Here is a 14,858-nt window from a genome sequence, read left to right on the forward strand (position 1 = left end):
AATTCACCGTCTCGATTCTTTTCGAGGCAATCACTCGATGTTCCGCATCGTTCGATATAAGCGAGTCGATTGCACAGAGCGATAGATCGTAGCTTTGGAGGGAAATTTAAAGTTTGCATTGCTGATCTTCGCCTTTGATACGTGACACAGCGTAATGCAGATGTTTCACACGGGTAAATTTTATTATTTTTCGACCGTAGGTACACATACATTATTTGAGAAAAATTAAAATTTGTATAAACATTATAAAAGGAACTTATGCGCGATTATATTTATATAAACGTACGTTGACGGAAAAATATAAAGACTGTCAACCCTGGGATAACTTTCGTTACCAGTATTCGACGGGTAAGTGAGGCTGGAGCCATAAGAAGCCTAGTTAGCGATTTGGTAATTTCTTTGTCCGCGGGAGCTGTTTAACACGCAATCCCATACGACATATAAAACCCCATTAGGTTCACAGTCTTTGAGAGTCTTCAGTCAACTATACATATTATGTCTTTAGAATTTAGTTTTTCCGATTGTCACTTGACCGTGATCAAAATTGTACTCTGTATAAAATTCCATTAAAAATGCTCCGCCTAGTTGCCAAAACTTCTCATCGCTCGGTACAAATGGTGATAGGCATATTTCCAAACTTTCGTATGTTAGCTGGAAAGTCACAATCAAAATTATTAAAATAAGATGGTTCCATTCAAAAACTTCGTTTGGTATTTCTCATAGTGAAATAAGTAATAATACAAACACTAACCTTTTCACAGTTTTCCTTTTCTAGATATCATATACAAATGAAGCTCATACAGTCATTTTTCGTTTTTTAAGTACTTACTGACCGGTATAGGTGTGAAAATCAAAAAAAAAATCTCATAAAGTTATAGCGTATACTCACATGTTGAACGTAGTACTTTGAATTGATGGTGAAGGTCTTTTCAGCTATTACGAAGTTGATCGGTGGTAATTTTGCAAATTCCCTGCAGTTCACCTGATGCAGTGTAGGTGATACAGCACGCAAAAAATCACATTCATTAAATTTTTATGACACAAACTTAGCTGTCACTTATTTATAGGAGTCTAGAAATCCCTGTACAGTTCGAAAAAATAATATCTACGCCATATTACCATGTATCTGTCCATTTTGAAAATCGCTGGCACGAATGATCTGGCACCTAGCAGGTCGTTTATTAACTGAATTTCGTCCCTTGGCCCGACTATTGTGTTTGTGCTACTATCCAAAAGGGCTTCACAGCCATCCTTGCAAAATGGATGAGACTTATCCCTAACATCTATAACCATTCTGCAAGAATCAAAACGAACCTTGTTATCGTTTTTGTCCATTTATATTATGTATTCTCGAAATAAGCAAGAAGAAACTTATTACCATTCAGATGGAAAGTGAAAAGTGAAATATTAATTGATGAATTAACTTTGAAAGATCTGCTGTGCGCTAAATTCACCTGTCCATTTTGATCTTCCAGTAAAGTTTCCCTATCACGGGAACTGTAACCAGTGTTGACTCGTTAACATGCTTTCTATCTGGTGCTCCCAATACCAGACGACCAGCTCTTTCTGTGGTCGCATCCCTGAAATTGTGTGTAATTTTATTTATTTATTTTTTTACTACTAGTACAATAATGGTTATTTTGGAGTATTTTAGAAACGAAATATTCTCCATTGCAATTCAATAAAATTATTTGCGAGAGTGGGAAATAGCTCATTATTGTCCGAGCCTACAAACACATAAAATTGATAGTCGTGTATAGAGACGTTTGAATTGCAAAATTCAGAAACGAATTTATTTCCTGTAGAATAATGTAATACGTGAAATTCACCTGTTGAAGTAGAATGAAAACATTGGCTTATTGATAAGCTTCTGTTTCAGTATGTTTGTGAAAAAAGATGGAGCCTTGATGTGTCTCAGGTCTGGAAAACCAAGACCTATAATTCCATCAGCTTTGCTAAGTCCATAAGGAATCCAAGGGATGTGCGTCATCTCGATGAAACTTTGATTCTCTATTGTTAAATGATCGAGCTAGTAATTTGAATAGAAAAAGAGCTGAGTTAATAAGATTAATCACTTCATTGGATGGGTGAAAGTGCGAATTGCTCTGGTCGACAAGATATAAGGAATTATTAATTTTCGCGCACAAAATTTATACGAAAAGGAATAATATAAGACAGTTCTTACTCTGAATTTATCCCGGGAAACAAAACCTTGGAGATCGTTTGCTGTGTCTCCAGTTGAAAAGATGGTTCCATCTTCTTGATAAGATGAGGATCTACTGCTGTCATATCTCGTATGCGTCACTGTATTAAACCAAACGTTAATTGATGAAGAAAGATCTTGAATCTTATGTAACAAGAAACATTCATGTAAATCATATAGTTTGAATATTTTTTATGCAACGTGTTAATCAAATCGTTATAAATACAATTCAATATTGATTTATAACTAAGAGTTTTGTACGTGGTTAAGAAGGAAAGCTTAATAGAAATTGTTCCTGGTAGAACCATATTCAATTCTTACTGCAGGCTATTTCAAATAATCCACAATGCGCAGAGGGTATCCAGGTGTCTCCCCACATAGTGTTGAATACCATTTTGAAATTCTTGGCCGGACTTCCAATGCGAATTATTCCGAAATATTCTGCCTATAATATAACGTGATCAACATAGGAACAAAAAGACACTCGATACCTGGTATCAGTGTGCGTTTTCAGAATCGTATGATACATGTGAAATAAAACTACAAGTCGATGTATGTTAGTCTGTTTACTGCATTGCTTTCACTCTTGAGATAACAAGTATTGAAATTTATCTAAGATATTTAGTTTCACAATGATATGTTGGATAAAAAATGTAAGAGACTGTATGTGTGTGAAATTTTATTCTAATCACTTGATTGGCCTAAGTGCAATTTTTAATGGGTCCACTTACATCCATAAATTTTTGCAGAGGGATCGTATCGTTGTGCCATACTGGATTTGGCTTAGTTTCACTTGCTTTGATACTTTTTCCACGTGTTTCATCACTGACAATTAAACGTTGCCTGTATATTGGTATGCTGCAATAATTTTATCGTTTTAACTGTTTTGAATTCGATTCGTTCCAGAAAGAATTGAATCTAAGAACTCAACAAGAATCATGATATTAGACAATAGTACATATTTTAACTTACTCAAGGGTCGCAGCGATGCACAAACTGATTAATACTGCGGTAATCGCAGCACAGAAACAGATATTTCTGGCCATTGTTCGCCTTGGTTCGAATGCCAAAATTCGTGTTCTCCACTTTGGAATTAATAGCGATTAAACAAATATTTTGATACGGTTCACGCGACTATTGTACCAATCAACATTCGCCGAATAAGGACGGTTATTATTACTGTTAATTTCGCACAAAGAATTATTCGTGTTTGCACCAGCAGCGGCAGATCCGACCTGATCGTAATTCCAGATAGAAATAAAATGCGTATTGTGGAATGACTCCGGACCGTCACATGAGTGACTCAAGCGGGGAATCCCGGATAACGCGGTCTTACTTTTTTATTATCTTAGGGAACCCCGGATTCAGACCATTCCCACCATTCCTTATGTCGTTGACTGAAGACCGTTAAAAGAAGGTTCCCTAGTCGAGTTTCGTGGACCGTGTAAAATAGCATGTTAAACAGCTCCCACGGATAAAGAAGTTACCGGATCGCTAACACAGCTTCTTATAACGAAAATATATTTAGGTTGCTGCTTATCTTCGGGGTTACAGTTTGTCAATTCTCCGTCAACGTTCGTATCTTACGGAAATCGCGTTCCTGCCGTTCAATTCCCACCACAGACGGGTACGGTAATGACGATTAAACACGTCCATCAATTATGCCCAATAAAATCGTTCAACAGAGGTCAGGCTTTTAATTTTTTGCATCAAACTGCGGATAAGAATTGGAAATCAGCACGATAAGCTGTTAATCTTTTAAATAATACAATCCTGGAACTGTAATTTTCTGCTACTTTGCTATCATGTGGCGTATTTCGGTACGTAAAATTCTTAACGACCACGAATTTTCAATCGAAATTTTAGACGTGCTTAGAAGTAAAGAATGCTTGAATTAAAACGAACATTTTTATTGCCATACTAGAGAATCAGTTTAGTTTTGTCTGCAATATATTGTTGAACACATATTGAATTACACAAATATACATATATATATATTTATATATATACATACATATATATATAGTAGTAGTAATAATAATAATAATATTATCCTGTACATGTACATCTTTTTCTTTCTTTTTTGTTTGTTAGGTCAATAATATCTTTATTATTATTATTGTTATCTTCTAAACGTTAGTTAAGATATATTAGAATTATTAGATCATATCGTCGTTTGATTCTACATATTGTATTTATTTTATAAAATCCACTTGTTTCAATATACATATAATTTTGTTGTTTTTTTTTTGTTCCTTTTTCATATTTTTTGTATCATGCATTTCCTAGGTTTCCTTTTGTTATTATTTTGGCTTCTTTCTTTCTTTTTGTACGATAATTATCTAGTCTTTTTGCCGGCTCGAAAATGAGACATCATTGGAAAAAAATCTGGAGATAAGTAGTAAGAGTTGGGTTGTTTACAGGTTTGATGCGATTATTATTATTATTACCTTGTTTGTTAGATTTGTTTTCGCACTTTGCTTTCGCATATTGTCAAAAAACTGTGGCAATATTTTTTTTTCAATCTTTACAGGTCCCCCTGTAGTGATATAAATTTGCAAGGGTTGGGAGAGAGATTTCGGCAAATGTATTAATCTGGTTGTATCACTTTGTGATTTACTGGTTTTTTCTTTTTCTTTCTTTTTCACGTTATCCTAGCTTTTCAAAACAACGAAAATTTTCTAAGTCGACACAGATAGACACGTTCTACTACTTTAGAAATTAAATTTATAATATATTAATTGTTTGCGCAGCAACAGCTGTCTGCAAAACGTAATATTATTCGTCTATTAACTACCGTTAAAATATTATTCAATATAATACGTTTAAAATAATATAAATGCACCCGTCGCACCTATTGAGACTGAAAAGTCATACAGGTGTAATATGCGGTAGTTTTTTATGCAATGTTTGTTATGCAATATTTTTCACTTCTCTTTTTTTAAATGCAACCGGTATAAATGTAATTTTTTACAAGCCAATATAAGTATTACAACTCATCGAGCAGCTCGCGGTATGAAATTTGATGAACGCTGGTTTCGGAAAAAATAGAAGAAAAAAGAAACAACTTCGACACGCGCATTCTAAAAATTAGATAATGATTATTCTTCTTTTGCGTTAAATATACATACATTATTATTATCGTCGATAAGATAGATTGATGTCTAATAATTTTGCTCTTGCTCGTCTCTTCATGTACAATATTATGAGAATAACAAACGTAATGATAAGAGTAGTAATAATTATAATCATGCAAGTTACCTTTTATACTAAACTACCAAATACTGAGATTATGTTGCATCTTTTTTTTTAGTGTTGCGGCCGTATATATGGTATATAAATGAATTTGCCGAAAAGTAATACACTGCAAATAATGCCGTTAAATACAAAAATTTTGTTACTGGTGTAAAATGAGCGACCGATACTCGAGCAAACAAATAACCCGATGTATAATTTTCAGCTTGCAATATGTAGCTGAACTTTTTGAAATATTTCCATCCTTTTTTACCTTCACATATTTGATTGAATTTGCACGGCATACTGGCACCTGGTTTTACAAACCTGGTTTGACATTTCTCCTGTCACGCATTCAATGGTAAAAAAAAAAAAAGACCTGAACAAAATGTTTACGGCGGCAGGTGTACAGAGAAAGAAAAAAAACATAAAATTAACTGAAATGCGATGGTTGGTTTTGAAACGTGACTTTGGCAAAGAAGGAGAAAGACGGAAGACGAAATTCTAAAGCATAGAATGGAGATTGTGATTTTTAGCGCACAGCATGATTCGTTAAATCTAATTTATCGTCGCAGGAATGTAATAGATTTCACAAACGAAAATAGAATTAATTCTCTTCTCGCGAAGAAATTAGCGCTATGTGATATGGACGTGTGTAATATAATACGGGGTAAGGATGGTATTCACCTCGAAGAATAAAAGAAATTCTCGTGTAAAAGTTTATTAATTAAAGAGGAAGAGATGTCTACAGATTGTTTTGCGACATAAAAAATCGTAGTTAGACACGCTTCTGAAAAATGTCTTAGAAAGCGCGACATACGCGTGTCGAAAATTTCAGTTTTCGAGCAACGCGTGGCGTTTCGGAAATGATTCTTAGTTCGTCGCAAACTTTAAAAACGCATACCACAGAACATCGTAGGAGTCTTGGAACACGATTTTCAAAACGACATCATTTGAAAATCATTTTTCAGACCGCCTCGGGTTTAGAACGTCGTTTTTTTTCTTCCACAAACCGCGATTTTTACTATACACAAAATAACCCATACACGTAGTTCAACTTCGATGACTTGTTCACTTTATATTTTCTCTGACCATTGACCGACTTTACAGTTTTCGATTCTCTGAGATAATTAAGTAATATGAAATAGAAAAAATAAAAATCTCGGGAAAAAAAAACACATGCATTCAAGCGTCAAATAACGGAATTTTTCCTTCGCAGAGTGACACTCTTCACGTCGTTCATCGGTAATTTACAATCTAATACCACGACGACACAGGTTGTATAAAAAAAAATAAAAACGAAAGAGCGGTGAGGAAATCGTGGTAGAATCGGCATGGGTCAGGAATAGTTGAATATCTGATAATGAAAGTGAGTGTTAAAGCCACACACAGAAGATCGCTCAACTGTCAGTTTTTGCGCTCTTTCTTTCTCCTTCTCCGTCATAAAGTCGTACGTTATAACGCACATACACACGCTCATCATGTCACTCGGCACGAATATATAATATAACGCAATTTAAAATAATTATAATCATAATAATAAAGGTAGTAGTAGTAGTAATAGTAATAATAGTAATAATAATAATAATAATGCAGTACATATATCTCAATCAGTTAAATCAGAACGAGTTTTTCGTTGTTTTTTTTCCATTTTTAAGTTTTACGACACGATTCATGGTAAAAACAAGTGGTAGAGGTACACGTTTACTCTCCTATCTTTCCTTTAGCGGTTCTTTTCAATAACCTTATTTTATTTAATTTACTTAATTTTTTTTCATTATGTTCATTCTTTTTTGTTACTTGTGTACGTTCTTGTTAAACATATATATATATATATATATATATATATATATATTCTGGTGCTTGTTTTTCTTCTTCCTGTCCTGTCGAGTGAACTGTTGGTTGGGTATTATTATTATTATATTACTTTTAGTTTAAAGGGTTGATTTTGTATTTCTCCTTGTTTTTCTTTTGTAAGTTTATATCGGGGGGAGGGTGAGGTTCAAAATTAAGCAGCCGCCTCGGCTTCTCCGCCGTTGTTTTCCGCCTCTGGACTTTTATCCTCCAGTTTCGCCTTCTTCTCAGGGCTCCCGTCTTCCGCCGGTGATCCGTCGACTACGTCTGCGGACACCGTCGATTTCCTCTTTATGCAGCAGGCATCCACGGGCGCATCTGAAAACAATTGAACGTAATTTCATTGTGTGTACATAATAGAATGGTGCTCAATATCGTACAGAAAAAGAATAAATTCATTTCCTATAAATTGCATTTGTTATACATATAGTCATCCTTATAAAATGTTCTTGAATATTTCACAGATACCTTTTTCCCGTATAATGCCATGGGTGAAACACATACCTATATGTATACACTTACTATTTGAACAGCTGAATTGAATGTTTCTTTTTCTATCAATCCTCCCTACATCCATCATCATGGTACGAGTTAGTTAAAAATAAACATCTTTAAGTTTCAAATTGAAAAACGTGAAAAATTGTATGTAAAAAAAATCACCTGTGGAATCACCGTTCTCCGTTGATTCGGGCTCCTTGCTGTCCTCTGCCTCTTCCTTCTCCTCGTTTGACCCATTTTCTTTTGCCTCCTTGGCCTCGCCGTTTTCGGACGCTTTTGAGTCTTCATCGACGTCCTCTACGACCTTTTTCTCCTCTTCCACAACCTTCTTCTCAGGAGTGGCGACAGTCTTCGTTTCCCTTCGAGTACCGCGAAAAAAATGGAACAGAAAGAGATACGGATCAGTATGGCAGAAACGATTCAATGTACATATTTAAAACTACGTAAAGGGTTCCGGCGCACATTGAATAGTTGATTTGGTCATTACATCATTATCTCTGAGCCAAAAATCATGTTCAGAATGAAAGAAAATTTATAATGATAGGAATTCTAGGGTACAGAATGCCTTGGTTTGTTTCTTCTTTTTCTTCTCCAGGAGTCTCGGCATTCCCCAATCTCCTGAGGGGAATTGAAAGAGGGATGGACGCGCGATAAAGGAATAATATACGTCGGTCTAGAGAGTTTTTATCACGAAGCTCTGTTGTGAAGGGACAAAGTTACAAGCGTGTATAACGCGAAATGCATACATTCACACATGCATACATACATATACACGTGCATGCAACAAGGTAATCGATAGATAAATTCGATAATTGTTATTTTTATGGAAAGGATTGACAACCACTGTCGCGTATAACGGTTAATATTGCGAGATATGTAAAATTCCCGGATTAAACGTAAGAATTAGTGAGAACCTCTGCTCCGCCGGCACCGACTGCCTAGCGACGTAAATATGCAACACACATACGTTCGCACACAGAAAAACATACACACATACCGTTGTCGGTAAAATAATGACCTGACTTATATTATTATGATCGTTATTATTATAAGGAAGTGTATTCACATTGTTTCAGAACCTAAAGCTTCGCTTTTCGTGCCGGTTCTTCGTCTGATTCTCGCATCGCGGGTTTCGAATTTAAATTCATACGCGTTCCCGCTAATCGGAAAGAGATTGCAAAAGTTCGAAGGGGAAAAGATTGAGATTGAAAAAAAAACAACTACGAGTAGATGAATAATTACATCGACGATAATGCCTTACTTAAGATATTTTGACACGCTTATCCAAATACTTTCATGGTCAATTACGCGGCAATGCAACGTAAAAAGAAAAGAAAAAACGCAGACGTTTTTACTCGTTTTTAAATCTATTTTGGGCAACGACGGCGGATAAAATACGGGACCGTTGTTCAATTTGCAAAGCAGTTTTACACGCATGGACGACGAATTTTAACACTCGTGCAGTTCTTTTTTCGTATACCGAGAGTTCTTACTGGATTGAAATAAATATATCCAGCCCCACGGGGCAAAGTAAATAAAATAACGCGCGGTTGTGTGTAGGAAAGCGGAGCGGAAGGGTGGGGGGGATGAGCGAGTTGTTATCCTTTTTTTAATACCTTGTCGGAAAGTCGTTGGCACGACTAGTAAAATCGCACACTACATTCAAGGCGAGGAAAAAAACGGAGGCCAAGTGTTTTCCGATACTTTTGGCGGAGTCTTTACCTGCCGGCAATTTCACCTACCCTTTTACTTAGCTCGTACGCCAACGCTTGCTTAGTAGAGAATTACGCTAGCACAAGCAGACGGTAAACTTCTCACAGATGCTATAAGGACCGGAGAAATAGCAAATGTCTATGTGTACACTGTACGTACATTCGCATACTGTGAAAGACGTGAACGTTAACATTAAACATCGCCGGGGCGACTCGCCACGCGATCATGGCCGTTGCATTGCACGAACTTCAAAATGTTATAATTTAACAATCTCTGTTTCGTCTCGTGTTTCTTCTTAACTAGATAATTTTATTGCGCGAAAAGTAAAACTGACAATGCGTGAAACGTTTTTAGACAAATAAGTTAAAAAAAAAACATATATATATATATATATATGTAACTATTTTCCAAGCCATCCAAACTCCTTCGGATGAATTGCATTATTTATATGTACGGATAAATTGGATCTCTCCTGTTGGACATGATTAATGGGTATGTTTATTTAGCGAGATGCGACTCTACGGTGTTAAACAATTGAGGTTTTCGAATCTACGATCACATGATACTCGGTTATGCCTGCAGATAATTTGATATTCAAATATCCCCGTTCAATCTTCAATCCAACGAATTTTCCTCAATAGCGAATAACTCATTGAAACGGACCGGTACGCCGGCAGTATGCGAACGCGGATTCACAATTCTCTGTCCAACCTGAAATCATCTCAATCGGCTTTCGATGATTCAATAAATCAAAATCGGTTGTGGCTGGAGGGTTCGGACTTTTTTCAATTTACCGGGCTCACGTCAACCCGGCGAGCAATAGCCAACCCATCCAGACCTCCGACATATACATACTACGATTCATTCATTCGTTTGGTTGATTTATAGCGTGCAGCATATTCGCACACTCGCGCACGCATTCGTACACACAGGGCTGTGTGTAACGTGATTCAAGCAGTTCGGCGAAGAACGCGAATTACGGTAGTCGAACGCGTGGGAAAGAGAACCCGCGAGGATCGCTAAGGGACGGGGAACTCCCGACGATAGCGCCACGCGGCTAAGCGTCGTTGCGGCGAGCGAGAGAACAACTCGACTCCTCCCGCCCCTTCTAGCCTCGTTCCCCTACCCGTGCCCGTTCCTGGCGCTGCCCCCGGCCGACCCGTGCCGACCGGTGGAACGCGGCAAACGATGGAGAGAAGTTCACGGCACTCACACAGAGATACCTTGCAGCCTACCGGCACACAACAAAGCATAAAACCGCGGCGAAATGCTGTGTAGAGAGGAACGTATAAACCGACGTGCGCCGGTTCGATTCCATCTTCATACCACGGCCGCGGTGTTGTTGAATGGAGAATAAACAGTAAACGAAAATGAGAGAAAATGAAGCGAAGAAATAGAATTTAGGAAAGAGAATACACGTACAGGGTTACACGTGGGACCATTTTTGTAAACAGTTTGTGGTGGTTCGTGTACAAAATTGTATTTTTGTATTACGAGCTGGTAACATATTCCGGAAAGGAAGTGACCGTTATCAATAACGTCGTTATGATTATTCGAACACCTATTCAACGTTTAGGGACAATTTATCGCTAGCAGCGCCGCTGTACGATCGACGATTATTTCCAGGTATGGATGTAGCATCGCTATATCTACACCTACAGAATACACACGAAACGCTTTTGAAAGCGACAGCCGACACACGGAGAAGAAACAACGATCGATAGAACGGAGAGCGCCGCGTTCATCGTGTGTGTGTGTTTGTGTATGTATTTGTCATATACAGTGTCGGCATGGGTACATCGTACCCACAGGCATGCTTCATCATACTGTACCACAGCGTATAGTGTAGTAGATGTAAGTAGAGTCTAGGACAGTACAGTCGGTGGCGAAAAGGCGGTTTGTCCGCTTACGCACGCCGTACCGACTACGTGAGAGATGGCGGTGTTAATAAATAAATAAACATAGGCGTATAAAATGTTCGCTGAAGAAGCGCTAACGACGCGATCAGTCAACGAGATTGCAAAAAAGTGACTATTCGTCGTGGAATAGTTCTTTTCACCGCTCTCCCTCCCTCCCTTTCTCTCTCTCTCTCTCTCTCTACCTCTTACTTCCATGGCGTTATTGCAAAAGCATGGTTAACAGAAAGGCGGGAGGTGGACAAACTATAGCGAAGATGGATACGCGTACGAAAGCGCCGCCATTAACACGTGGGAAAGGATCGTAGGTGAAGATATAGCGGGATAATCTTCCCCGAAACAGGTGTATAAATGTAGAAAAAATAAGTTCAATTCGATCCGCGTTCTCCGCTGCGACGTTACCGCGCAAGAGCGGCGTGGGTATTTTTTCCCCGCGCTTCACTCCGCCGACTACCTGCAAGCTCTCTCCTGCCTCCCCGCCACTGTTGAGAGAGGGTAGAAAAGAACGGAGAGAATATGACAAATTGATGTAGAAATTGACGCGAGCGAGGAAAAAATATACAACTGATGTACGAAAGGCGTAAACGGCAATGTTTTGTACGAGGTCTTATATTTTAACGCGACAAAAGTTGGAAAAAACACACACACACCCCCACACGCACACAGGGATATACACATACAGGTAACTCGCCATGTCCACGGATTCGGATATATCTAGCAATGTGCACAATATACTAACTTGGTATCAACAGCGGCGGTATCGGCCATGATGAGTTTTCCTTTGAAATTTACTTTCAATAAACACAAATCGTCGATAGGTTAAATAAAAGTGTTGCTAGGTCACAAACGCGTCGAAGACACTGAGCGAGCTCCGCTTGCTTGACACACTAGAATCCCGGTCACTCCGCTGCCGCGTACTGACGCGCAAATGGCAGAGAGAGACACGGTCGCGTCCCCCGGCCGGGCGGCCTTCAAACGGCTTCCTTTCCCGCTCGATTCCAGATGGCGCCTCGTCACGCGCTTCTCCCCCCGCGGCGCTGCGGCTCGACCAATGAGCGAGCCGTTATCGAGGGATAAGAATTTTGTACTTTTCCGGTTGCATAGGGCCGCGAATCGTTTGAACAACTAATGCCGGCGATATAACGTGCGCGAAATCGAGTATCGAGCCCGTTATTTTATTAAGAATTTATCAAAGGCCGATATTCCCACCGCGCAACTCGCTCGGCAATTGCAATCGCTCGGCGGAAACGGGGTGGGGAATTTCGGAGAGTTCTAGAAGTTTCGCGCACCGCGCTGCCGCTCCTTCCGGTCGGTTGCTTGATTCGTTCGCTCGTTCGTTCTTTCGTTCGTTCGTTCGTTCGTTGGTAGGTAGGTATGCCACGAACTAAAACCAAATGTGCCACGCTGTGCGTGCCATCCTATGCCGTGCCAAGCCAAGGTGTAAGGCACCGCGAGGTCGACGGCTTCCACCCAGGCTTCGCTCCTCCCTATAATGCGATTCTCGTAACTCTTTGTCACGGAATGCTGATCTTTTATGTATCTAATGCACTACGTGTACAACGCCGATGAGAGCTTGTCGTTGTGGTCGTTATTGTTATTATTATCATCATCGTCGTGCCAAGGAGCGTCGTATTATTCACCGCGAAATTTACGTGGCTTGAGTTTACGTGGACCGTGAATCTGACTGGATTTGTAAAGAACGTAGTCACCCAGGCGTTGACACCCTGTTTCTATAACCATTTTATAACCGTCCAGGCTGCAGACGATCATTTTAAATATCGAATTCCGGGAACATTTCGAATTCAAAATTTCAGCTCCGATGTTCCGCGCTCGTTCAAACTTGATGCATGGGTCAACAGACGCGTTATATACGGCATACATATAACGTGTTATCGACGTGAAACGAGTGGAAAATTCAAGCTGCGTAACCTGCGTAACGTACATAAGTCACTATATAGATATGCGTGCGTCGAGCGCACGCGCGAATTCGGCCGGATATAGATCGATACCATTAGGTTATTTTAACGGAAAGAGTACGTAATGAGCGTTAAAACTAATGCTAGGTGTTGCTACTGCTTTTCGAATAAATGGCGTGGCGGGAGGGGGGGGGGGGGGTTATGCTGTGATGCATACGTCAATCGCTTACAAGCACCGAACACAAGAATTGGAGGTGACTAATATTAATTTAGAGAATTTAAAAGATGGAGATTCGAATCATCGTTCCTACCTGAGTCAATCTACAACGCAAGTGCGGTTTTTTCTATGCTTTTTTATTCTGGTTGTATGTCATCTTATTTTATTCGACGCTATGACCGTACCGGCCACTGAATTTTAACTGAAATTGCTCGTTAATTCAAATTTTTCACAATTCGAACACGGTTCTCATGTACGAATCGCGTGCAAAGACGTCATCGCAACGCAAAATACCAAACAAAGTAATTCGGTAACAGCCGGTGCAAAAATTATGTGAAATGAGACACAGATCCTTAGCTTATGCTCCTTCGTTTTCCTCTCTTGCTTTCTCTTCAAATAATCCGATTCGTTTTTTTTATTATTTGTATATATTTATAGACGCAGCTGCGTATGCGTACTGTACAGTACCTGCGCATCGAAAAAATTCAAATTCTCACAACAGCTACAAGAAACTTATGCGACCACCATTGACGCTGCAACATTCGTATAGGTTTAATTACAGAACATATTCTTACTTTCTCGTTACTCCTCTCTTTTCCATACTATGTGACCAGTTGAGCTAACCAACCGACACGCTTGAAAGTTTATCTAATCTTTATTTGCTTATCCGGCATAATACAGTACACGAGTGTAATATTAAAGTATTGCTCGTTCGTATCTTAGCTGGAAATAAAGAAATGAAAACCAGCTCCGCGGTTGAAAAAGCTCGGGTGTTACCTCATTGTTACATCTTTACAGCCCCGCATTGGAATTTCCATTCTTATCGTTAAACATTACCATCGTATTCATTTATTTATCTGTCTAATACGCCAATCAACTGATTCATTACTTCTCTGATCCCCGTCGAATGCCCCCTCCCTTTCCGCCGCTCGTCGTCCAGACCGGGCAATCTAAAGATGACGTATAACCGAACTGAAAATTTTTAATTTTCCAGCGAATAACAAGGACCAGTCAGTGTTCCAGTTTCTCTGTTTTTTTTTTTTTTTTCATGTTAAATTAACGCCCACGATTGCTCGAACAGTCTCCAATAATAAATTTTCCTGCGGCTCGTGGATTCTTCACCCGCCTCTTACCCGTGTGAGAATCAAGTCCGTGCACACGAACACAATTGCGCAACTCTCGGCTACCTTCGTCTATCTTCGTTGCAGTTTCGGCGCGACGCCATATTCGAAGCTAACCGGCGCCACTCCGGCCGACTCGGCATCATCGCGTATGCCGCATGCAGTACCAACATTAAACTTACCTGC

The 14,858-nt window shown here is 39.1% G+C and overlaps 2 protein-coding genes across 2 annotated transcripts; both read right to left on the reverse strand.

The window, feature by feature from the left end:
• Positions 1 to 191: 191 nt before the first annotated feature.
• On the reverse strand, positions 192 to 3,482 carry LOC124219773 (cathepsin D-like). The gene is made up of 9 exons (XM_046627855.2): positions 3,176 to 3,482; positions 2,935 to 3,061; positions 2,525 to 2,648; positions 2,186 to 2,304; positions 1,830 to 2,029; positions 1,455 to 1,580; positions 1,120 to 1,294; positions 890 to 982; positions 192 to 651 (listed from the first exon to the last, which is right to left on the reverse strand). Exons 1-9 carry the CDS (start codon positions 3,247 to 3,249, stop codon positions 502 to 504), a joined length of 1,188 nt encoding a protein of 395 aa, XP_046483811.1. The 5' UTR covers positions 3,250 to 3,482; the 3' UTR covers positions 192 to 501.
• Positions 3,483 to 4,436: 954 nt separating this feature from the next.
• On the reverse strand, positions 4,437 to 12,356 carry LOC124219775 (prothymosin alpha). Its single transcript, XM_046627858.2, has 3 exons — positions 12,158 to 12,356; positions 7,952 to 8,148; positions 4,437 to 7,609 (listed from the first exon to the last, which is right to left on the reverse strand). Exons 1-3 carry the CDS (start codon positions 12,184 to 12,186, stop codon positions 7,446 to 7,448), a joined length of 390 nt encoding a protein of 129 aa, XP_046483814.1. The 5' UTR covers positions 12,187 to 12,356; the 3' UTR covers positions 4,437 to 7,445.
• Between the last annotated feature and the right edge of the window lie 2,502 nt (positions 12,357 to 14,858).

The sequence above is a fragment of the Neodiprion pinetum genome, chromosome 5, assembly GCF_021155775.2.
Source record: "Neodiprion pinetum isolate iyNeoPine1 chromosome 5, iyNeoPine1.2, whole genome shotgun sequence".
In the NCBI taxonomy this organism is placed as follows: domain Eukaryota; kingdom Metazoa; phylum Arthropoda; class Insecta; order Hymenoptera; family Diprionidae; genus Neodiprion; species Neodiprion pinetum.

Coding starts and splice junctions, on each gene's coding strand:
- LOC124219773 (XM_046627855.2), bottom strand. CDS start 3,249: ATGGCCAGAAATATCTGTTTCTGTGCTGCGATTACCGCAGTATTAATC. Junction 2,305..2,524: donor ATTATTTGAAATAGCCTGCA/GTAAGAATTGAA, acceptor GGTTTAATACAG/TGACGCATACGAGATATGAC. Junction 1,295..1,454: donor TGGAAGATCAAAATGGACAG/GTGAATTTAGCG, acceptor TGATTCTTGCAG/AATGGTTATAGATGTTAGGG.
- LOC124219775 (XM_046627858.2), bottom strand. CDS start 12,186: ATGGCCGATACCGCCGCTGTTGATACCAA. Junction 8,149..12,157: donor ACCGCCGCTGTTGATACCAA/GTTAGTATATTG, acceptor CGGTACTCGAAG/GGAAACGAAGACTGTCGCCA. Junction 7,610..7,951: donor GGAGAACGGTGATTCCACAG/GTGATTTTTTTT, acceptor AATTGTTTTCAG/ATGCGCCCGTGGATGCCTGC.